This window comes from Molothrus ater, chromosome 1, assembly GCF_012460135.2.
Source record: "Molothrus ater isolate BHLD 08-10-18 breed brown headed cowbird chromosome 1, BPBGC_Mater_1.1, whole genome shotgun sequence".
NCBI classification, from domain to species: Eukaryota; Metazoa; Chordata; class Aves; order Passeriformes; family Icteridae; genus Molothrus; species Molothrus ater.
Genome location: NC_050478.2, coordinates 38,720,763 through 38,746,939, shown reverse-complemented (window position 1 = coordinate 38,746,939; position 26,177 = coordinate 38,720,763). Strand labels below are relative to the sequence as shown.

Sequence of the window (26,177 nt, the reverse complement as noted above, 5' to 3'; positions counted from 1 at the left end):
TGCTGTATAAAATCAACATCAATATTCTGCTTTCACTGCAAGGCTATTTTTATTGCCAACTATTTTAAATGTAACAAGATGGATACAGTGAAGCCACAGTGTAAAAGATGCAGCAAGAGGCTTCTGAATAGCAAGGCTGAGCAGAGACATATGAAAGAAAGGCCTTGGAACTTGGAAGATGTTTGTATATGAAGAAAGACACAATGAAGAATTCTAAGTTAAGAAATGCATTGTTGAGAAGAACTGAATAGTTCAGGTCTAAAAATAGTTTTTTAACCTGCAGTTGTATTATGTGAGGACTAAGCAGCCTATGCTGCACAAACTCAAAAGCATCATCCTGCAAGAAGTGCATTTATCAGCCACAGTGTTTTATTGAGTGCTTTAATAATACAAGTGTACATCAACTGATCCACAGTCAAAAGTGGCAGGTCCCTAAGAAATTTACAAGCACTTTTTTTTTTGTTTTTTAAGTAAATCAAAATACATATTAATTTGTTCAATGCAATAGCCTTTTGTGTGGGAAACAGAAGGCTAGTGATAAACACAGTCTTAGTAATGCACAGTGATTCTTGATTTTAAGCTTTTATACAAAACTTGTTCCCAGTAGCATGCACCCACCATTAAAGACTTCAGTACAAAAAAATAACCCTAAACACTACATTTAAGTAGAAATGAGATATAATTCTGAATTTGTTTGTTTTCCCCAAAACCACATGAAAGAAAAAAAAAAAAAACAACCCCACACATTAATACAAAGCTTTCTGATAAAGCTCTATACTATTACAGATCCAACATTCTTTGCACTGATAACCAAAATTCCCTGTCTACATTTGAGGGAAACAACTTTCAAGTTAACAGAACAAAAAAACCCAGAACAAATAAAAATAAAAAATAAACCAAAAATGAAACAAAAAAAAAAAAAAAAGAAGTAAGGACAACCTTTTGTCACAAAATGGTTCAAGATTTAATAAAAAATAAGAATGAAGGGAAGGGCTATTGATGCACTTAGTGAATGTGCTTGCACAGGTCCAGCAAATCCTAGAGGAGGTTCCTATGTGGCGTATCGCTTGGTCCACTGTCTGGCCATTCTGTCGTGCTCTGCTCTGTTAGTCATGTACTGAGTGGCAATGCTTCCAACCAGGGGGTCAGCTGAAAAGGAAACACAAACAAAAACAAAACGTGAAATGCACGCCAGCCCTTTTTTAGATCCACATTCCTTCAGTTCTCTTAGGTCTATCAAGGTGCCCACACACACCAGCCTTGTTTTCAAAGCAGGGAAGGAAGGAGATGAAGGTGAGATGGATGGCAATTAGCTAGACATGTCTCATAAACATATAACTGCAACAATTATCTATAGTTCTACCTCACAAAAAAAAGTTCTGATAATTTTATTTTGAGCTAAAACTCACCTTCAGGTGATGTAATTTATTTATGGTATTAGAACTTCCACAACTATTCATATTCTCACCTAAGAAGAGGATGAGCTCTAATTCTATTTTCAGGTTGAATGTTGCTTTTTTTTTTCTTTAAAATACTTTTAGTCTCAAAGCATAAAGAAATGTAAGGAATTAGCGCAGCAAGTACTATTTTCAAAGCAACAGAAGTTAATTCCAAATAATGGGATTTTAAAATTTAATTTATGGGATCTTTCTGAGCATTCCTATGTCCAGAATGCTGCATGATATGGTCTGGATCTATGAATTACTTCACAAATAATTAATCAAATCCAATCAGTCCCCTAAACAAAACAACCCAAGACAAGACATTCCCACAAATGACTGTATTTCATCAACTTTTTTCTTTTTCAGACAACATTTTTTTCTCATTTTAAGCAGACAAAATTTATATTTTCCCCCCTTTTTTGAGGGGAACACATGCTCTTGATATTTCTGCTGCAACAGTAAATGTTCTGAGATTGTACCATGCATGTCCAGAGGCACTGATACCACACTTTTTCCTGACTTAAGACACATGAAGCTGACTTCTTGTGAAAGCCAGGTATTAATCAGCTTTGCTGTTGTCTGAAGATGGTGCCACTGAACAATCTGGGCATTGGCTTTCTCGGTACAGTTGTAATCTGAGCATGGTGCTTGAACTGTTAACCATGGAAATTCCCGGGACAAGATGTCAGGCCTTCTGTCAAGCAGAGTAAATCTGGACTTTTTTGTTTGGTTGTTGATGGTAAGAGTTTGTGATAGGGGAAACACGTTGGTTTAGCCAAAAATCGCTTCATTGGCTGACTGCCAATCTCACAAAATATTAGTGAGTAATAGTGAGTAATTGGTGAATATTAGTGAGTAATATCTGTTAAAAAAAATTCTTTCGCTTTCCTTTCCATGCATAACCTGCACTTTCAGGAAGAGCCTGTGATTTGAATGTTAAGTTTGTACTTCTAAATTAGCAAGACAAGTTATCACTGTGACTGCAGTGTACTAAGTCCCTGCAGTCTCAGTCCTGCAAACAGTTTATTGCCTGTGCTTACCTTTAATATCTTAATATACCCAGAGGAGGTCACTGAGGCCTGGACTGGATTATTTTTACATGCATATGTGTAAAAGAAGTGTATCTGATCTAAGATAAAATTTAAAAGTTGTAAACTGGAAAGTATATCACCTTTAACTCCACAGCCAGGAAGAGAAACTGTATAGGGGATTATCTGAGGGATTTTGTCCTGTGCAAACAGGAGGTTAACAGTCTACAGGCTCTTAAGCAGCAAAAAGTTATTTGTGGCTGGAATGAAGTTTGAGAAGCACTGCAGGGTAAATGGGGAACCTGAGCAATAGGAAAGGGCAACGTTTCTCTTCACAAAAGGTTTCCCTAAGTAGCAACAGTGAAACCTTGTCATAGTGTAATGGCAGCTTGGAGATGAGTGTGAGAGCACTGCTGAAAATTCCCACATCCTCCTTGGACACAAGGCCCCTGTGCAAAGAAACACTTCCACAGACTTGTGGAGAAATGGAGACTGAAGGTTGAGCTTGAAAGAATCTTTGAAGCAAAATTTGAGGCATATCCTGGTTTTCATGCTTGTAGAGGAAGGTGGGGTTTGGCCTCTGAGGCATCTGGCTGGGAAGGGTTGCAGGAATATCACAGCATTTCCATCTGGAATGTGGCAAGTGCTTATTGAGGTTTAGTGTGTATTTAAAGTGATGCCTCTGAGATCTTTATAAAACCTTGTATGAGTCAATGAACAGTGATGTGCTGTAGTAAAGTTTATCTAGTTCAAATCTGGAAGTTTATTCATGCGCAGGATGAATGTTTCTGCGAAAGCGTGAATTTCACACTGGGAGCTGTAAATTGATTCCTCGATATACTGCAAGGCTACTGAGGATCACATCATCATCCCCAAACCTCGATGATAATTAGAATGTTTGGTTTCCTGGTGTGGGGTTTCCTCTATATCTCCTTTTAGGAGCAAGAAGGTATTTCAAAACCATACATCTTTACAAGGCTTTGGAAGGTACAGGCTCTCCCCCCAATCTCCTTCCAGCATGGGACGGTGTCTCCTTTCCTTTGGGGTGAGAGAATCAGTGAGAGGTGCTCTTGGTAAGGTGTGGAAATGTGTTCAAGTCCAGGAATGTAAAGAACCGGACTGTTTATTTATCCATGTGTTCAAGCCTTTGTCTCTGCAGTGTTTTGTTTGGCAGCTGAAAGAGTGGAGGTGACGGCCTGTCAGATGTCTGAGGTCTACAAAGCTTTGGTTGTGGGTGTCTAAATTCCTTCTGAGTGACCTGAGAATCAACTCTCAATCATCTCAGGTGCTTCCCCCAAGCCAGTGCCTCCCTTCACTGGTGTCTGCCTGTATGAAGCAGGACTGTGGAAGCAAAGAGATGTCCTTGCTTCCTGTAGCATGAGCAGGACCAGCTGCACCCACAGCCAGCTGCAAAGCGAACACTACTAAAAGGTACTTTCAGTAATTACAGCAATAACATTGATTTTTTTCAATTTGGCTGTGTGTTTTGTTGGTTATAACAATATTGAATAAAAGACCAAACCCACAGTTTGGAACAGCCACTTGCTCATTTGAGAGCAAGGAAATTATTTCAAGGAATAGAAAAATAGTTATTGACAGCAAGGCTCAGCTAGTTCACATCTCTGTCAGAGGGTCTGGAGGTTTGTCACACGTAAATATGTATGAGGACTTAAAAAAGGGCACTTTAATAGGTGCTTGAAGAACTGGCTTATTTTAGCAGTTGCTGTGAAGCCATAAAGCCATCAGGAGGCACAACTGCTTTGTTTGGGAAGCCAGGACAGCTGGCAAGGAGGGAAATGTAAACTTCAGACCAGAGCCACCCAAGCAGGGGCGCAGCGGCCAGTTTGAAGCTGCATTTGTGCCACAGGATGTAAAGACAGTGTGTGTGAGCTCCAGAAATGCCATTGGTCTCTCCCTGCAGCTGTGTGGGCAGCTCCAGCCAGCAGGTCCAAGGAGACACATCTCTCAACACTTCATGAGTCACGAGTCACCACTGCTGCGCAATTCGCCGTGACGGGCGGGCGTAACACCGAGATTACAAGATAAATTGAAGCATCTTAATTAAAACAATTAAAAGATTTAACTCCCAACATGCACAAGCCTTTGCTATAGTGCCCAAGTCTTACAAAGTATCAAGTATGAGGAAGAAATCCTACAAAATACCAAGTATGAGGAAGAAACAATGGTCCCCATTTACCCCCCTGTGCTATGAAGCACATGGCTGAGCACCACCTGGCGCTCAGCTGGGCTGCACTGCTTAAGGGTTATTGTGAAATATCCATTAGTAGGGCCAAATATGTATTTATAAAATAACCACTGCATAAACTATCTAATTAAGAGATGAAAAGGAAAATTGGATCTCAAAATTCATAACAACATTTTTCTTTTGTTTCCATTTCCCACTACCAGAAAGCTTTCTTATTTTCCATTTGTATATATCTGTGGTTTTAATCTTGATGCAAGAAATTTGTTTCTTTAACTAGTCAACTGCTCTAGTTTTTAAAGGTTTTTTTTTTTTTTCCTTAAAGAAGTAGCATGATTCATCAATGAATCAGGGTTGATTTCAGAATTTTACTCTAAACAGGACTTATCCAAATGACAACAATTACCAGGGGATAGGAGTATAAAGCCATGCCAGGATTGTGTTGCTGAAACAAGCTTGTGAAAGAAATTAAATAAAATACAGTACAATAAATTAATAAAAAAGCATATCTATGCAACTCATGGCCTGGCAGGAGATCACCAGATGTGTGGTGGCTGGCTTGAGAGCTGGGATGGCACCCTCTGTGCACAGCTCCTTCCCTGTCCTGTGGGCAGGAATGGGCTTCCCAGCCTTTGGAGTGCTGGTGGCTGTGCCAGCCTGGAGGAGCTGCTGCAACTCTGGACCCAGAAATCTTTAGGCCTTGTAATTTACTATTTCTTCTAAAACCCCACCCTAGGATGCCTCCATAACCTTTAACTTGTGTGAAGGAAATTTTTTATCCTGTACTGTGATTAACTCCATGCAAAATATTAACACACCAGGAATTACAGGATCAAATTTCACATCAGAGGACAGTGAATGAGTAAGGAAAATGTTTAAAAAAGGCACCATATTATACAGGCAAGGGCAGAGGCTATGGTTCAGCAATGTATTTTACAAGGAAAATGTCAATCTAAATAACTAGACTATGAAAAAAATCTTCTGGATGATTTATAGGAAGACTGCAGCTGCTAAATCCCTCCTCACCTCACCATATGTAATCCTCATGTTATATTAGAATTCATGAAATTGCCCTGTATTTATGTGATTTTGAAAGCTGGGTGAGCTGGAGCTTCTCCCTAGCTTAAAAAGGTTGGATGCACTGCTCCACAATACCTTGTCATCTTCTTTTGCAGCCACTGAATATGACTGTATAAGGAAGAACATTTGTGTCTCATGTCTATTGTAAGGCTAATCAAATTTACAGTTCAATTCTAGGGAGTTAATGCTATTGGGGATTTGGATGAGCTGAGGTTGGGTCATTACAAAATTTCAGCTGTGTTTAATGCTAGTTAAACTGCTTTATCATTCAGAAGGCAGACTATAATTCTTCCTTAAAAACTACTTTCCCCCCAAATAAATGAAAATATATTGCTACACTGTATTTTTCTCAGCTTGTATTTTTACAGCTATTTCTATGTCAGCAAATAGCAATTTCAGAGCAGAATTCATCTCCTGGGCTTTGCAATGCTCTTTTAAAAATACAGCAAACATACTCTAGTGAAATAAAAAACAGAGATGGTGTGTTTAACAGCTTGACTTCAGTGTGCCTTCCCCATCAACCACACAATATGCAATGCAATTCCAATCGGTAATGCCAACATGGTTAAAGAGACACACATTTAGACTTAAAATGTACATTATGGTGTTTGTATGCATTTTATATATTTTTATGAGCTTTTATAAAGTAGAATTTTATTTCCACTGCAGTATTTTGCAGTTTTAATAGAGAACAGCTGATGGAGCCAGTTATTACATCACCACAAGTGGGTTCTCAGAAGATTTCTGGAGTACCTTAAAACCTAAAAAAAACCCACAGCACTATAAAAATCTCACAGTTTCTTCAGCCAAATATTTAGAATGTACTTTTTTTCTTGGTCCAGGTTTGGATTCAGCTCTGTATCATGCTGTAAAGAGTTGGGCTCTAGTTGAAGAACAGAATTAACGTGGAAGAATTTCCAAAGGTTATATGTAATTTGAAAGGTCTTATTCCTTCTCTGAACTAAATGACTCATGCTCATAGGTGTGAGAGCACCCTGTTGAGAGGCTCTACAGATCTACCTGTACTGAAACAGCAGTCAGCAAAAATTAAACATTTCCTATTCTTTGGACAGGATGTATGACATGAAACAAGTAATTTTCTAGTTATTTTAACTTCAGTTACACATTTAGAAGAGTTTTTGGTTTAGGGAATACTATTTTTTGTTTGTTTGTTTCTTTTAAAACAGCCTCTCTTACCAGATATTATGCTGTATTTATTTTTCAATGAAAAAAATGTGGAGTGCTTGAGCTCTTTTTTTTAAGGAAAAGTCAATGTGCTCTCTATGTTATTACAGGATACCTGCATTGGAGTTATCTTTGTACATCAGTACAGGCAGGATTGGTTACCCCAAAACCAAACTTCCCCAGAATAAAAGTGCATATTTTCAGTAGCTACATTTTGTTTGGTGCTTTCATTGCAAATAGCAGTGCAGGACAGAATATATTCCTGTACTGGTTTGCAGCGAAAGCCAAGACTTCTGAGTCCAATTTTCTTGGTTTTAATATTGTACCAATCTTTAAGACCCAAAAGGGAAACTAAAAAAAAAAAAAAAAAATTAAATTTAGGACTGGGACAAGCACAGAAACTAACACTTCACCGAAACACCAGTTTTCTTAACAGCGAATGGTGACAGTTTGATTCACACCAAAACCACCCTGAATTTAAAATTATTTAATATGTAATTATACTTTCTTGTGGTGTTTTCAGTGGTATCCAGGTTAGTGTTATAAAAAGACCAGTCAGCGAAAACTGCAAAGGCAGTGTGAGACATGCTATACCAAATATGTCACAGAACAATTTAGCACTCCAAGAGGAAGGGATTAAGAGAAGATGAATTGTTTGTGAGTAATTTTATTTATTGTGTCACTTTGCCTCGGGAAGTTTTCATAGTTAGCCACATATCACCTGTTTCAAACTCAGTGAACTCCTAGAAGACCATGTCAAGGATACTGTGAGTCTTGATGTAGAAAATGAAATATCTGAAAGGCATCACAGCATCCTTCAGTGATCTTAGAGCAGCAGTGCTGCTCTCTTTTGCTGTCATTAATAATAATGCACAGACTAAGTAATTATTTGGGGGCAGAGACAGGTGAAGTGGCCCACTGAATTACTCCACTAACCTTTCACCTTTGAGAAGAGTGCTGAAACCCAGGGCACGAGTGAAAAGGAGCGCGGCAGCGCTAATCCCTGTTTGTGCAGCAATAAAACGAGCTCGCGGTTGGGAGCCTGATCAACACACGTGCACAAACTGGAACAACAGCGTGATTCAAGGCAGAACAAAGGGGGGTAGCAGGGCTCTGAATTGCTTTACACAGCCTACAAGCTGAACTACAATTTATTCCTGACTTTCACAAAATCACAATTTCAACTGTCCACGTAGAATGTATTTAACCATCTGCGGGGCTTGTTGAAGGCAATACAGAAGAATGATAAAGTGATCAATGAACACTGTATTACAAAAAGAGAACAAATAAAATTAGTTTTTTCAGTAAAAATAAAAAATGGTCATCACTAGAGGAGAAAGGAGCACATTCTAGAAAGATCAAATGTCTACTAGGAAAAAGTCAGTGAAGCTAATATCAATTTTAGAAATTACAGTTCACAGTAGAAACCATATAATATGACATATAATGAAGTCTCATTATATTATTCTCATTTTCAGAAACTAGTTTTACAGATTTGTCTGCTCACTTCTCAACATTCAATAGAAACATTCTAATATATATAGAAAGAAAGTTAAGTGTTCTTACAGTGGTGCCTTAGCTTCCCAACTGTGAAGCTGGACTAAAGCTTTTCCATCACCCAGGCAAGGTATCTAGATACCTTCATAAATATGGCTGTACAGATGTATGTACAAAAAAGGCTGCCACCCATGACTTGACTCTAAATTTTGAGCTCTGCAGAATTGCTAGAAATGCATTTGACTTTTCTGTTAAGTTTGCACAATGATTGCAGTTACACAAATATTAAGGCATACGTGACTTGATTACAATGTCCAAACTGTTGTCTGGAGAAAAAAATGTTACCTATCTTCAAAAATAAAAGAGCTCTGCAAATCTAGTCTAGGAAACATCCACTTACTAAAATACCCATTTTGTAACATGGAGGGAGAAATTAATTCCTCTCTCTAGACTTGTGTTTGATTGCTGTCAGGCTACCTACCACAGACCTGTGTGAAATATGAGGCTGCCTAAGAAAAAGATGTTTCAGAAATAAGGAGTATTATCTGGCCCAATTTTATTAACGCAGCTCTTAAAGGAAAGTGTTGGCAGTGATTCATCTCTGTATCTTGCCAAGGGAAATCATTCTTGTTTAAAGAGAAAGATTTTTTTCAGTCTTCAGTTTTTAGCAGGATTTCTATAAACTTTACTGGCTGACTGGGAGTTAGCTGAGGCAATCATGGATCAGCGAGGCACAGTGTACTGATCTTGAAGAGTTGTCTTTAATTAAGGAAGAACATGCACCTATTAGATGTGCCAGTGTGCTGGAACAATTAAAATTCTAAAATAACACACTTCACTTTGATGCTTGGATGCGTCTCAATATTAAAAGCACAGATACATTAGCAATGTGTCTGTTCATAATAACTTACTCAATTGGGAAGCAGTCGTTGCTATTAGAAAAAAAATTAATAAAATGGTGTTAGTAACTGTAGAACTTAATTTGAAAGACATTACATGGCATGTGGTTTGATAAAATTTGAAGAAGCTACAGCAATATGCATTTACCTTGTGGAAGATGGCTCTGAGTGGATAATAAGAAAATCACAGCCCTCAGATCTCAACATGTTGTCAAGCAACCAAAATGCCAAGACCCATAATTAAACTGGCTTTTATCCATAGGGTCATAAGTGTATTTTCAGAAAAGCACTGTGGATGTGTTTTTTTTTCATGTGTCTGAAGACTCACTAAGTGAGGGATAGCTAGGGATAGGGAGGGATATAGCATTCTGTAGGAATGCTCGTGTGTTTGGTATTTCTTCTGTCTAAAAATAATGGAACCAGTGTTCCTCTGGATTTGTCTCTCCTTATTTCCCACTAATCACCTCCTCCAGGCAAAGGATTGACCTATGGGTCTTACACATCCTGAGCAAACAGTTTAGCCCCTAAGCAACTGAGGGTAAAGCTATTCTCTGTGACCATGCTTTGTGAAGGGTTAGACATCCTATAATCACATGTACCAAAGGTAGATTGCTCTGCAAGAAAACCAGGAGGTCCTATAGGATCCACTTGCCATGTGGACTCCCAGAGGACAGGAAGGGAGCAGGTGCTACTGCATGGTCTGGTCTTTAAACATTTAGAGGCATTTAGACACTGAGAGAAAAATGAGTCCTAAAGCCATTTTCACTCTTAGAAGAGTGTTTGAATGTGAGCAATATAAAAAAATCTTCAACTTAAACATACCCGTTTTAGGTCAGATCCAGGAGTTCTCTGAATCCTGCTCTTGAATCTATCCCTTTATACTTTTATTGCAATTCATCCTTAGAAAACAGAAAAGCCTATATGTGCTATGAATGCTGCATATTTTGGTTTAATCTGATTTTCCCCTTCTTGTCCGATTAAATCTCACGATTAATTTGTCAAATTTAAATCCAAACCTCATTATTAATTTGTCAAATTTAATTCCAAAACTGCTATTAAGAATCCTATAAAAATGTCAAAAGAATACAAGAGGCCTTTATTTACAAAAGGTGGGGTTAGTGAAGATTTTTATCCCTTCTAAAGGCCTACTAAATGAAACTCTTTCATAGCCCAAGGCCTGAAATACCTTGGCAGGTTGAACATCCATTGGAGCAGGAATAGGAACTTAGGTGTGCCTTGCATGAGCACACCTCCTACTGTTACCCAATAACACAAAAAGCAGTCAGGCCTCTCCATTCCCTATCCATACAGGTAATGACTGGGGAATCAGCAGGTGAGTGAGAAAATGACCCCATTTTAGCAACCAACTGGACTATCCACTTCTAGATTAATTTCAGAACATGAATATAATTACGCCTAATTATGAACAGGTTCTAATAGGACTAGAAGGAAAAAAACAGGTAAAACAAAATAAGTAGCATTCATCATGTAGGCAAGTTTTACTCTTGGATTAGTTGCAATGAAGTTACATGGCAACACTGAAAAAAGATTGAATTTGTGATATTTACAGCAATAATTTCTTATTCAGTAACAGTTAAAATAACTTTATTTGGAAATCTTATCTTTCCTACCTGAGAGGTCACATTGACTCCAGTGGCATGCCTGACTAAATAATAATCACTTTGCAAAATGATTTCAGGCATTGGCATAAAGAGTTCTGAGATTAAGCCATAGAAAAAAAGCTATGCAAGGTAGAGATGAAAAAGACACAGAAGGTCATTAAGGAATTCCTTCTGCTAGTATAATATTATGTCTTACAGTAAGTTCTACTTTCATGCCACTTTATACAGCCACTTTATCTAATCAATATTATAAAAACCCAAGCAACGAGGATTCCAGCCCCTGAGAATTTTCTGAAATCAAATTCATCTCGGAGCTGTAAATGCTCCACTCCATAGAAGGGCCTTTTTCTAAGCCTTGTACAGATGGAAAATTCTACAAACAATTTACTAATCAAAGCTCTATTTCTGTATCCCACATGAATATGAAATCTTACAGTACAACCCACCCTTAAATTTGGGACAATTGCATCATATATTTTGCTATTTAAGTAGCTGTCTACAACTCCAACTAATGCACCTGAACTTAATTTGCTGTGAAAATAGGGATTCTGAAACCCACACTGCGTATAATTTGTTTTATTTGTTGCCTTTGATAGATCTGCAAAACTGTAAAAAACAAACAACCATTTCCTCCTCCCCTGCTGAATAAAGTAGAAAATTAGCCATGCAAAATATGAGAGACATGTCTTGCAGCAGTGTAAATCATCTCTGAAGGTAGAATCTGAATAACTCAGGAATACAAATTTCTGAAATCTTATGCAAGAAAGTGAGAGACTAAATGATTTAATAGCTAACATATCCAGGCTTATAAATTTTGCTTTTCAGGACTGACTCTACATTCCTACTGCGAATCTGTTAGCCAAATGTAGCAGGCTTCCTTTCAGGAGCCTAAAGAATGTGAAGCAGTGTGATTTCTATGGTGAAACAAAAATAATTGTATTTTAGGAACAGGAAAAATCAGTCTTAAAAATAGTTGTGCTAATTAGGGTCCTGAGGGTGGTTCTTAGGCAGTTGGAAACGTATGGTAAGAAATTTGAAAATCTGTCCTTGCCTTCATGTTAAAAAAGGTACACAGGGAAAAAGAAAATCAACAAACACACAAAACAAACTCCCACTTAGAAAAATGGAAAGAAGTCTAAATGAAAAATCTGGAGTATAAAAGCTCAGCAGGACTGATGCCAGTTTACTCCATCTGAGATTTGAGCTATTTTTACTGACTGGGAATAATGAATATTAGATTAAAGTATTGTGAAATTAGAATGTGATGTCTGAATTTATTGATTTTCTAGTTTTATGTATTTTTCCTTTAAATATATAGTTATATTAGTGAGAAAAATATATTCAGTAGAATGGGTTAAGCCTGCAAGTGATGTATCTACTTCATTAAAAAAAAATATTCCCATGTGATTAAAGGCATGTCTGTATTGGCAGACAAAACCTGCATGAAACATAGAAAAAACATTTAATGACTGTAAAATAAAAGAGTATATTTAAAAGGCAGTTTACTTTTTACCTTGGAACTCATTGAAATTAAGCTAGAAATCTGTATTTTATATATGAGAAATAACGAAGAGCTTTATTTAAATACTTCACATTGTTAAACATTTAATGTTTGTGACTTATTTTGGTCTTGGGTCACACAAAGATTTATTATGTGTATGCTCTAGAGTACCTGTCTTCTCTCTGAGCTAATGGGCATACGAAACCTCCACTGGTAGTATTTTAAATTACACATGATTATTGGAAAGAAAATGGATTGTAACCTTTTGTATTTGTAGCATCCATCACTTATGCATTTTCCCAAGGACTTTTAATTTAATGATGGTTGAGCCTAAGCTTAAAGAAATGCTGTGCAGAAACTTCTTGAGCAGAAATCAACCAACTTTTAAAGTCCAGTATGTTTATTTATCATATAGCTTTTATAAGTTTCATGTAAATAAAACCAAACCCAAAAGTCAGGTGTATATTTTTCCAGCTTTACTTCCATTTTGTGATAAGACTGTATTTTAGATGTTCTAGAAACCCTTTCTGAGGAATAATAAAAATTAGGAACAGTTAAGTGTTTTGACAAGACTCTTTTTTCTTATGAGTGCCAGTTACATCCCTTTACATTTATTTCTCGTCACAGATGTACAAAGCTTCTTTACTGATTTGGATTTTAGTCAATCTCTGATTTAATCAGATGGCATTTAATAAACTGATGGTTAGGTATTATTATGTCTGAAGTTCAATTTTTCTCACATCTCCTTAAGCAAAACCAAATTAGGAGCAGAAACATTATTGAAAAGGACAAGAAATCATTGACAGCATGGTCAAAGCTTTTCCATTTAAGGAATGGTTGAAATCTAAGGTGATTTCTTCAAGATGGAAAAAATCCACAAAACAAGATGTGACAGGTAATTTGGTAAAGAAGATTTAAAAAAGAAAAAAAAATGGTCTTGTTTATATTTTCCATGGCAAGAAAGGAACACAAATAAAACCCCACACATATTTAGCAAAAGTTAAAAGAAAGAGATACTTCAAACATCAAATTGTTAATAAGCACACACAAAAAGTATAATGCAGGAATACTAGAAGGTGATTTAGGAAACTCAAAAATAATTAGAAAACTTGGTAGCCATGCAGCACCTGTGCTACTATTGTAAAAGCATGAAGGTCATGCTTCAGCACATAATGTGTTAGCTGTGGCTAAGAGGGAATTTCCTCTCCTGTGTATTACTGTGTGAGTAAAGTGCTTTGAGGGATTGTTACACTTGTCTCTGAGTCACTGAGGGATGAGCAGTTGCAGGCAATGTACCTGACCCAGTGAGTTGCACTGGTCTTCTGCTAGAGAGTGACTGTACTCCTTCTACTCATCATTCTTTGCAGAGTTCCAGACACATCAAAAAAAAAAAAAAAAAAAAAAAAAAAAAAAAAAAAAAAAAAAGGAACAGGGTAAGTGTGTCTGTGACTGGCATCTGGAGCTATAGCTAATGACTGCATCATGCCTTGGATACCACAAAATCCAGATTTTATTTTTAAAACTAATCTCTACCATTTGCTTTCTAAATTACATAAACCCACCAATTTTCTCATGTAAATATTTCCAGACACTTTTCAGAAAAAAAAAAATTATATAAACAGACTGTAGACTTCTGAAACCATAATGGGGGGTTTAAAACAAAGTATTTCTAAACAATCTTACTTCTATAGTTGTGTTAATCTTTTTAATGAAGTCTTGTGAGCTTTGAATAGCCTAAATCTAAACACACTAAAAGCCTCTATGCTCACAAATAATGGTCTTCTACCCATAAGGTGTTGTCAAAGTGCAACTGAAAAGAGCAATGATTTAGGCCAACATCAATAGTAATCCTGATCCAAGCCTCCTCCCCCTGCACACATAATTAGGAGATATTCCAAGACATATTTTCCTGAGAACTACTAAAGGGATGACAGTTCACAAATGTTTTCCCTGCTGTTATAATAATCCCCACAGTTATGAGTTCATGTTGAGGGGACTTAGTCAACTGATAAGAACAAATCTTGTAACAGTTTCATCAGCTTTTCATGGCAAAGGAAATTAATTCTATTTCAATGCATATCTATATGCAATTTTCATAACGTGCTGCTGCATTTCTTGCATTTACATCTGTTTAATACCATGTTTATAGATCATGTCCACAGAGTTGAAGATATATAGGTGTATGTGTCTGCAAATATTTAAAGACCAGATGTATAGCAAGTCTCTTCCTGGCAGTGCTGAGAGGTTCCTAGTGAGACTTCAGATGTGTAAATCCCATGGGAAGTACTGAAAACCCTGCCAGCTGTCAGCCAGCAGCTTTAGGTGCCTAAATGCCTTTAACATATTGGTACTGTGTGCTCAGCTCAGAATATGAGAAGCTGTAAGCGATTCAAACTATAGAATAGAAGTTAGTATTGTATGCACACTACAACATAAGTGGTGTAGCACAATATCTTTTAAATGGAATAGAAAGAGAAAGCACTGATGAGCTACCACAAATTTGTAAAAATCAGCTCTAGATTCTGTGATATGATCAGTCCAAATATGTAAATTTACCTATGTAGCAGGTTCTGCAGAACAGGGAGGGGAACATACAGTATTTATAGATACACATGTACTTTCTTGCAAAAAGAACTTTGTCACAGTTGATGGGATCTCTTTGCTCATGTTTTTCTCAAGACAACCCCAACTTTGACAAAGTCATTCTGCACTCACTGAGAGCAGAACAAACTCCATCAGTTTCATGCTGCATTTTCCTTTCATGCTCCCTTAGGACAACTTCTTAGGACAACTTCTTAGGATGGCCTTTATGCCAAACACCCATTTGCTCTGCTCCCCATCCAGCAGCACTGAGGCACCAGAGCAACCCCACACTGCACTTTGTCTTTGCTCAGCCAGAGCCTCCTGAGCAAGCTCATCTCATCTGGAGACAACCCATGTCAGAAATGTAAAAGGGAGCAGAAAGGTTATGTTGCAATGCAGAACAAACCAGAACTGACTCCTGGCTGCTTTAACTTTCATTTACTCTGTGTTACTTGTTGCCATGCTTGAGTGACATGGCATAGAATATTTTCCTGCTTCAGATACAAAGAAAGCATTTTCCATTGTGCTGAAACAGCCCAGAAACCTGCCCACTTCCTGACAGAGTACAGTATACAAACTCTGAAGAAAAGGGAAAAAAACAGCTCCAAGCTAAAGAATATAAATAATCTCAGACAACAGAGCAATTTCATTGTTTACATGACCCTCTGCTGCTTACAAAAAGGATATATGGGAAAATGAGATTGTCTTGTTGTATGTCTGATAGTACTGTGTTGTGACATTGCACCTGGTAGCCTGTGGGTGCCAGGAAAGAATCAAAGTAGCAGGGCTTAGCCGGCCTCATAAAATGGGACAAATTAAGATTGTTTTACCAACTTAAAAGTATTTCAGTCATTTTCCAGAATATTCATCACATTTGACAAATCTCCTCAAATATGGATTATTTAAGAATGAGCATTTATAATTTTTATGATTGTTTATAAGGAGTACTTATAGTTTTCCTGTCTTCCATTTGTCTTGACAAAAATGTTCAAAAAGGAAACAAAATTTCACTAGAACCACAACAGCAGGTACTTGGGCGGAGGAAAGCCCAAGAGTCCTTTCTGATAAACTGAACAAAGCTGATAAGATGTTAAATGAAAAAGAAAAAAATTCAGATTGGATTCTGAAGCAGTTTCTGATAGTAGCAAAACATGCAGATTATGTCTTTAAGAAAAAAGTTACAAGAATGAGGAGAATGAGAAATGGCTCATCCCTTGAACTTGCTGTCATCCAGAGTTTCTAAATTCACTTCACAACTGGGGGTGAAGGGAAAAGAAGGAATGATAATTGGGAAGTCTAATAAAACTGCAGAAGGAACACCTGATGTGAAGCAGCACTGACAGAAAGCAGCCTCTGCTATGGGGAAGCACCAGATGAGGAGGAACATGGTACATGCTTCCTGCTAGATTGAGATATATGGAATAATGGAGAGAAATGAAGATACATCCAGGCTGCTGAGTGGTGAGGAGCACAGAGCTGTTCTTCATTACCTAGGGCTGGGTAGCTATTTTAAAGTTGAAACATGGAAGCCAAATAGCAGAGCTGTGACCACAAGTCAGCCAAATTCCCACTCAGAGCCAAATGCTCCAGCATGGAACAGATTTTATTATTACAGCTATGTTACATTTTCCTTTATTAAGCTGCCTTGGATTTATTTTAAACTTTTTTTTTTGGATGGGAAAGCATTTTCAAGTATCACAGTAATTCTGAAAATAGATCTTTTTTATTGATACAGTGGACATCTATTAGTGTTTTAAAATGCTTGCTGGTATGGCTGGGGCTTTGCTGGCTGAAGAAGCAGAGCTATTCCTGTGGAACCTGATGCATTGACATACACTTGGTTTTTAAGTGGCTGTGGCAATTCTGGCTCTTGGTGCCCCTGTGCCAGAGATGATCAGCCCAAAGCAGTGTCAGGAGCATGGAGTGTGTCAGTGGGCATCAAAGACTGGCAGCCTCAATTCAACTCCTGGTGGGAGATGCATTTTCCAGAGAGGGCTTAAGTGAACCTACTCCCCTTTGTCTGGGGTGTGCAGAAGACAATTCCATGGGTATTGTATTGTATATTGGGCAGTCCAGGTATTTCTGTCAATACCTTATGCAAATTTGTAGAGACTGAGGAATTGCTATGAACAAACATTCGGATGAAGCTTAAGTTTCCCAAACAGCAAAACAATCTCAAAATGTGGAGGTGCTCAAAGCTTTCTAGACAGCAAATCTATCCATGTTGCTATTGGAGATATGAACCCTGGCTGGAGCAATTCTAACACCTGGATTTGGGATGGCTACTGAAGACAAACCTGCTGTGGGACAGGGCAGTGGCATTGCAGCAGGACACCAACTTCCCTCCAAGAATGTATACTGCTGTCTGAAAGGGAAATGGGCTGAGAAAGCACTAATTCAGTTCCTTCCCTTGCACATTGTCTGACTTAAATCTCCCCACCTACTCGTGTTTTGCAGAGGTTCTGGTAACAGCAGCAATTCCAGCAGCTTTGTAGCAGGGCAAATACCATTCAGGCTTTTAGGGCTTTTAAGATTATGTTGAAAAATCACTCTCCAAAGTGCTGTTTTAGATCCCATTGAGGATCAAAGATATGCATTAAATTACACTATTGAATCCTATTCTGCAAAAGATGACAGAACTGGGATTTTATACCCTCAGCAACAAGAGTACAGAACCTTGCACACCCTTAGGAAAATGATAAAGGGGAAAAAAAAGAAAAAAGAAAAAAGGGAAAAAGAATAATGTAATAACTGAATCCCACCACCAAATTTTCTTAAATACCAGAACCTTCATGTAGGTGTATGTAAGGGTGTTAATATCTTTTGGCAAACCTAAATCATGCCAAACCACATGGATAACTTGTAATTGCAACAGAAAAAGAACAATAGCATGTTATCCAAAATTGCCTGTTATACCTACTCTGTGATAAAAACAAGAGGTTTCTAGGGAAGATAAAGGCAAAACGTAAGGATGACTCATATGAATAAAGCTTAAAAGCATGTCTTGTGTCCCTTAGTGAGACACATAAAGATCCCCATAACCTTAGGATCTTTGACTTTGCTTATCTATGCTTAGATAAATGTAAGTCATTAAAATGCACAGCCACATTACTTCATGTGGGTTAACAAAGTATGAAACCATCCAGTAAATTCATGATTCATGGCAGTACTTGTAAAAAACAGCACATCTACTTGTAACCAGGGTACAATCTATTTGAAAGCCACAATGTACGTTGCAGAATTTTTTAACATAAATACTCTACTTTTCAGCTATGCTGTGAAACTGCAACTACTATAAAAATTGATGGGTCTCACACTGAAGTAATGTAGTGCTACTTGTCTAAAGTAATGTAGAGCCACTCATTTACTCTCACAAGTACATTTATTGTGAGGACATGCATACTTCAAACTACGTTCACAGCAAACTTTACAGGTAACACTAAACAAACTGCCTCACTTTGAACTCACTTTCTGGTGAGTTTAAAAGGTAACCAGACAAGCATCTTTACACTGATAATATGTCACTGAAGCATCTGAGAGCAGAGCAACCAACTTGACTAGTGCTGACCCCAGTGAAGCGGGTACTGCAGGCAGTTTTTTGAGCATATATTTTGCCAGAGGTTAATGCAGATGTTTCGCCCCTTCTAGCAAAAGCCTTTTCTTTCTTCTGCTCTTCCTTTCTTTTTTTTCCTTTTTCCTCTTTCCTTTTCCTCTTTTTTCCTTTCTCCACCATTTCACTCAATTGCGTAAAAGCAGACAAACAGTGAAAATGACAGGGCTAGGACAGAAATAACCTTCAGTGGGGCTGCCAAGTGAGATAGGCACATCCAACAGGGAGCAGTAAATATTTCCACCTGGATGATGGTGATGATGAGCAGGTTAGTCTGCCTAGCTGTGCCTCATGCCCCAGTGAACTCCAAGAGTCAGGAGCATTTAGGAGGGTTGAGTGCAGTGAGGATGAGCAGGGGAACAGAAAGCCTCTCTTACAGAAAGAGGCTCATAGACACAGGTCTGATAGTGTCCATCAAATAAAGACAACAAGGGAAGAGGATGGTTCTTAATTAGTACACCAAGAATGAAAAACTGAAAAATGGTCACTTAAGGTATAGGACAAGACTTGCTTAAAAACAAGTGGGTATAAAATTCCTGTGAGTCAGTTCAGGTTAGGAATCAGGCAGAAGTTTCTAAGAGCAAAGCAAGTGAGGTTCTGTAGAGCCCTTCAGCCGTTACTCTGGCTACAGCTGCCGTCCAAATGTTCAGCCTAATATTTGTGGGAAAGCAATATTGTGGCTGGCCACATCTCAGTCTGCCACTCCTCCTCTGTGTGCACCCCCTGGCACATCCCCATCGCAGGAGCTTGCAGGGAAGAGGGCCAGGAGCAGCAGGAAAGCATTTGCTCCCAGAATGCCAACTGAGGGATAAAATCATCACTGACCGTGGAACTTGCATGTGGGGAAAATGGTAAGGAGCCAGAGCCAGAGGATGACACCAGAAAGGAAGAGGCTGGTGTAAGGGAGAGGTAGGCTTTGTTCTGATGTTCTAATCAAGGCTTAGCTGGGTGCTATTAAGCAGACATGATTCGATGTTAAAACTGTTCAGACATCGTGGATAATCAGGCCAGCCAAGTTCAGATTTTGAATGTGAAGAAGGAAGCCATGCAAAGAAAAGTGTTGCAGTGTTACAATTTACTTTCTCTGAAGCATTTGCAAATGATATTTTTCCTGGGGCTCAAGAATGTTTGGCAGGGCCAGGATGGCAATGGTCAACTGAGAAAAATAAACATTCTAACCCAGATCAGCATCACCAGCTCTGTAACTATAAAAAATAATTAATTTGCTTAGCACTTCAAACTCAGTAAAACACAAAACCTCAATGGCCACTGCACTTGAAAGCTCTTCAGATTAAGGCAGTGTGGAAATTTCCCCAGGCTCTGCTTGAACACGTAAAGTGTAGTTGACTTTTAGTCCAAGCAAGACAGGTTTTTGTAACTTAACACATTTTCAAAGTGGGGAGTGTCCACACATGGAGTTACTCTGCAGTAACTAAATGCCCACACAGGCCAGCCCTAGCAGCTAACACTGGAAGCAGGCATTTTCAATATTCAAGCATAGGGCCTATAAACATTTACTCACTTATTCACTCACTCTGTTTCATGCAGGTGAAGGTATCTATCAGGTTTTGTGGGGTTGCTCATGCACATGCCAAAGTATTTACAGGACTGGAGCCCTGATTTGTAGAAAGGCATGGGTCAGTTGCTCCTCCAGTACCACCTCAAAGGAAAACACTAATGCCTGGACTGGGCTAGTGCATCCCACCATCTCTCCCATCCCTCTGATACGTTTGGCTCTCACACTCCCAGATAATGCACATGTGTTCAGTCATACACAAACCCTACAGCGCCCCTTCCCCCCATGGAAAAGTCAGCCAGCTGTTACAAAATTCAGACCTTTCATTAACACAGTTTAGTGGCTGATACTGCCAAGCAAAACAGAGACAATTAATAATAATCAGGACTGAAGGGTTTGAGACAGCTTATGAGTAAAGGATTGTATTAGGTGTTTAAAAAGGACAAACTTGCTCCTGCCTGCAGTGATAGGGAACAAAGGGCGGTGATGTATAACCAGGGAGGGAAGAGACTCTCTCCGTGGCTTTTGTAGATTACTGTGTGAATGACAGGAGCGGCAGGAGCAAATACCTCTTTTCATTTGCTCAGCCTGCTGGAGAAGAATAGCAGCGCTTGCCAATGAAGCTGCAGCTGTGCTTCAGCGCCGCTTAATCACTGTGTATGACTGAGGCTAAATTAGCTGCCATTCTTACTCCTATTTGTTGTTCTAATGAAGATTTGCATAAATGTAAGAGTAGGGGGTAACTGATACTTGATTCTTCGTTTGCGAGGCCAGGGTGGAAGACTCGCCCATCCTGCTTGTTTATGTTTGTGGGAGATTCAATGTTGCCTTTCCATTTGACCTGATCTGCTTCTGGCTGATGAATGGTGGAAAAAAAGAGTTCGAAGTTGCTTATCAAATCGAGACCCCTGTTGTGTTTCTGCCTTTAGAAAAGGGCAGACTAGTTAGATGAAGACAGGACTGAGGGATTAGAAAATTACTCCGAGCTGTAAAAAATATATATGCATGTTTCTGCAGCTACTTATGTGTATATATGTGATATACTTCAATGGCATATGTATCAGTGACATATCTTTCCATCCATCCATCCATCCATCCATCCATCCATCCATCCATCCATCCATCCATCCATCCATCCATCTGATGGTAAGTGACCAATATTTTTTTAATGATAAGATATATGAAAAAATCATATTAGGCAATATGATGAAAAGTAAGGACTTGTAAATTTCTGCAAGCCTTCTGTTGTCCATCACTAACATTCAAAGTTTACTTTTAAATAAAAGAATATCTAACACAAAACAGGCAATTACCAAGGAAGGCGAAAATGACTCAGCACTTCAAAAATATGTGCCACCAGTGCCTTGTGAGACTGGGATTCAAATTAAGAAATTGTGCTAAATCATCAAAAAAGGGGGAAAATTTTACCATGAAGCAGTGAAAAAATCCAAAACTACTTCATAATTAAAGAGAAGATTTGAAAATGAAATGTCATAAAATTGCTTTATTTACTGTGGTCAAGACAATGCCTATGGCTGCTAACTGAAAGAGGCTAAATGGAAGAACTTCCCATTTTTTGTGTGTTAACTTGCTCTACATGGTAATACAGTATGGATAACTGTTTTCAGTATTCCTCTTACACATTTGATATTCTAAAACTGTTGTTTGACAGCATCTGTAAGGATTTAAGATTAAGAAGGAATAAGTAGTGAATTTCTAAATTTCAAATCACTGCTGGAAACTGTCCAGCTTTAAAGATGACTGTATCCCTCCAAAGAGAGTATCTGTACTCCTACGGGAGAGCACGCATCCACTGCCCATTTCTCAATCTCTACACAGCTTTGCAGTGTCTCTAGCTCTTTAGCTGGTCTCTAAGACACATGAGCAAATATTAATTTGGTTGTTGTAACTTCTGTCATCTATCTGCCTGACTACCCACAGACACTTCTGCATATTTTTGGCCAAACACTAACAGAAATCAATCTTTCAGAGACGTTAGCAGAGAGCATTCAATCCACCTGAAATAAATGTGCCTAAAATGGTAACACTCTATCACTCCACCTCCCAGCTGAAAGGAACACCACAGGTTTCAATGTTCTATACAGAAACAAACCCACATGAAAATAAAAGCAGTCAATCACATCTTTGCTTGTTCTCACCTTATTTTGAGTTTTGAAATATTTCAATACTCTATTACAGCTTTTTATTCAGCCCCTGATTATGCCAGAATCTCACGTTCTGCCCCTTTCAAAGCAATTTTTAGACCTTTTTTAATTTGCCCCTTTAGGGCAAATTAAAAATAATACTGAAGTGTATAATAAAAAACAAACCAGCAACAACCCTCATGACATATAAACAGATCACATAATTTTTCTTCAATGATTCTTTAGTAATTTCTATATATTATGGTTTTCCAAGGCTACAGTCAGAATTATGTGTTTGTAAATAGGGTAAGAGAAAGTGGAAATTACAGACCTAGTGGTCAATGGCATAAAACAAATCTAAAAGAGCTGAGGGGAGAGGTTAAGTGCTATGCTAGTTAATAAGAATGACAGCTTGCTTTGAATACTCATGCTGGCTGTCCAAGATATTGAATAAACCTCATTTAAACTAATTTTCATTATTTGTAGAGTCTGCATTAGGCATCTATCATTGTCTGTGCTATTAATACTCTTTTCAGAGACCACATTATCAGCATATTTAAATGAAAGCTTTCCTTTTCAATATTTATTAACTCATTAATATTTCTTGGTGGTAATATCCTGGTTGTAATATCCAAATTATACATACTAAGGTATTTTCTACTGATCAGACTTTCTGAATTAATTTTTTTTTCCTCCAGTACTAAAACTGCACTTGAGCTTCTGAAATTCTGCTTTCTTTTTATATTATTTATATGAATAGCATCTAAAATTTACATTTTTGTGGTTTTTTTTCAGTAGGTACCAGTAAACCAGAGCACTAACCAGATATTACCGAGCTGACCAAATGTGAATGACAAATGAATGAGGATATGAAAGTTAATTCATCTTACCGGGGTTACAGTCTGTGAGGAGGGAGCAGATGGAGAGGAGAACTTTAGAAATGGTTAACGCTGGACTCCAGTTGTCCTTTAAAATGTCCAGGCAGATGACGCCTTGGCTGTTAATGTTGCAGTGGTAGATCCTTGTCCGGAAGGTTACCTGGAAAGGACAGTGCGTCTCAGTACAACAGTGTTCAAGCCAGTAATTGCACAATTATTAAACACTGAAAAACCATAGGAACAAACATCCTGCTTTCCAGGCTGCTACTCTGCTACTGATGGTTGGAGACTGGGCAAGACAAAATAAAGGAAATAAACTCTGCCTCTTACAGCTGTGACCAGCAGTGAAACTGGTTTGTGCAGGCTGAGGATAGGATGCATTTCCAGAGCTTCCTCCTGCCTTGGTCTTATCAATCTCATTATTTTGTATATGGCAAAAAAACCCCCCAACAATTCCAGCCCCTAATCTGGACAATGTTCATAACTCAGGTCCACAGCTCTTTCACACTTTGAAGGAAGTCAGAACAAGACAGATTCTTTTACTGTCTTCATCTGTTCATCATTTGACACAATAGATTAAGCTGTAAAAAGAGCAGAGGCATCACAGCAGTGACTCCTGAAAAAATTGAAGTGAAATATTTTGAAGAAAGGCTGTTGCTCAAATAAAATGCTTTTATTTCCAAATTTTAGGTTACATTTTTATCAGTAGAATTGTTTACAAACACATTTGGGGTTTTTTTTAGTAGTTTATTTTGATGATTTCTGTATCTATTTTATATGGTCTTCCAGGTGATCCCATAGGTAACAAACCAAGGAAATTATTTTAGCCCAGAATAATGTCCTCTTTTTTCAAGGTGAAGACACAGGCTTTTTATTTTAAAAGAAGCTCAGCTAGAAACGTTGACTTCATAGCTCAGAATGAATACTGGGGCTACTGGATAAGAAGGGAAAATGTGAAAAAAACCACAGGAGGTCATCAAGGACTAATTTCTCCATCAGTTCTACGCAAATAACAAGTCACACCCAGGTGGTTTCAATGACATGTTCCAAAAATCTAAAATTAAGATGTAGGACTTCAGACATCTACCTCACCAGCAACAGCCCTGCCAGGAGAGGGGCTGGGCAGGCAGGAGACAACAGCAGGCAAAGCATTCCCTGACTCAGGGAAGCTGTGCTCTTCCCTCCTCTGGGACAGTGCTAATGTAAGTGGGAGTGCCTACAAACCCATCCCTGCCCTTCCACAGATAAATCCCTGTCTGGAGACTAATGCAAACTGGTGACAGGCAGGCTGCTCTTCTGATTTTCTTCAATATCAGAGATCTCAGTGATCTGAGAGGGATTATCAGGCCACTCAGCAAGCAGAAGAGAGAATACAAGTGAAATAATACAGTACCTCGTTTACTTCTATTAAAAAAAAACTACAGAAATCATTCTCTAGCACACTAAAAAATTCTGCCCCTTTGTATTAAATCAAGAAGCTTGGACAAAATAATGGAAAGAAAAGATAGTAGATTTATGGTATTAAAACATTGCATTCAACAATAAATACTTTTTCTCATAAGTACTTTTCCACATAGATCTGGAAAAATGCTTTGGAGCCCATTGTCATGCACCAGTGAGTTCTGCACCAAAGAACCCTACTAAGCAAGTTCATCAGTTTTTAGATGCTTCTATATTTAAAGGTATTGATAATTAATTGGATAATTCGACAGTTTGCTACTCCATACCCTACATATTTATAGGTTCTTTCATGTTTCCTGTTCACTTGCAGTTTTGCTTATTGTTTTCCAGCCTAAGTGCTTCACTTCTGGGACTTCTCTGAGAATTTAAAATATTTCTGGTGCAATCATCTCAATTAATCCAAATGCTTTAGCCAGATGATCTATTTTCTCCCCCTCATTAGAAGCCTAAGCACATTCAGCATTTGGAGGGAAGTCTTCTGTGAGATCAAAATGTTATTTATTTAAATAATTATAATTTGGTGATAAAATTAAATGTCTGTGTACAAAGGGAAGCTATTTTGAACAAGGAAGGTTACTAATGCTCAAAAGCCATTAACTACTTTACACAAAGTGCCCAGAAAGGGAGATAGTGTGGAGGACCATCCTAGGAATTGCAGGTACTCATTTATTCCCTAGGTAGATTAACTCCAGGAACTCTTATACTCCACTTAGAAGTGAATCAGTGACTGCTCCCTAGCAGGATGTCCCAGGACTCAGTAAAAACACCTGCTTAATTTTAAGTATTGTATGCTAACTTTTCAGTACACCATTGGAATAAAGCCTATGTTTTAAGTATTTTACCTCAACTAAGGTGCTTCCCTATACTTCCACAATGAAAAATTTGAGGACTTCATTCAGTGGCATCTAAATATACTGAGTAATAAGATATGTGTGGTCTCACTGAATGTGGGGGAAGCACTGAATCTACTGCATAGATTAAATTATACCCTCTAAAATATTTATAGACAGGTCAGTCTGAGCTTGCAACCTGCTTCAGAGAAGGTCATCGATTTGAGCGTGTATTTTAAGTGTGTTTTGCCTCCGGCAGAGAGGACAGACACTGCCACACGTTTGTTCCCCTGCCTCAGCTGCTTCTGAAGCACTGAAACAAGGACACTGGGAATTTGGCAGGATTCAGAGCCACTGAGATGAATGGAGGTAGTTCATGTCATTCATGAGCTGTTCAACACTCCATTGCCATCACCCGGTGGATATTTGTACATGAGACTTCACCTGTTTGCAGTTGGAAGGCTGTTTTTAGAAAATGCTTAGACCCGAAATAGAGCATTTTTTCACTATGAGTACATATTAAACCTGTGAGATTGAGAAAGGCAAGATAAGGCTTGCTGCTTAGCACTGACAATGTCACCAATGTCACCTAAGACAGGCAGGCATTTAAATATTTAAATAATCAACGTATTAGTTATTTTATAATGACAATATGTTATATTTTATTAATTAATTTTAATACTGAAAAATCAATTCAA

The 26,177-nt window shown here is 38.1% G+C and overlaps 1 protein-coding gene across 2 annotated transcripts in view; it reads right to left on the bottom strand.

The window, feature by feature from the left end:
• Positions 1-337: 337 nt before the first annotated feature.
• LOC118684176 (ubiquitin-conjugating enzyme E2 E2) overlaps positions 338-26,177 on the bottom strand; it is a 201,428-nt gene continuing 175,588 nt past the window's right edge. For both annotated transcript variants that reach the window (XM_036378918.2, XM_036378917.2), the window contains exons 5-6: positions 23,201-23,348; positions 338-1,149 (exon numbers count right to left, since the gene is read on the bottom strand). In XM_036378918.2, coding sequence (XP_036234811.1) covers positions 1,052-1,149; positions 23,201-23,348 — 246 coding nt within the window. In that variant the 3' untranslated portion in view covers positions 338-1,051. The remainder of the gene's footprint in view (positions 1,150-23,200; positions 23,349-26,177) is intronic.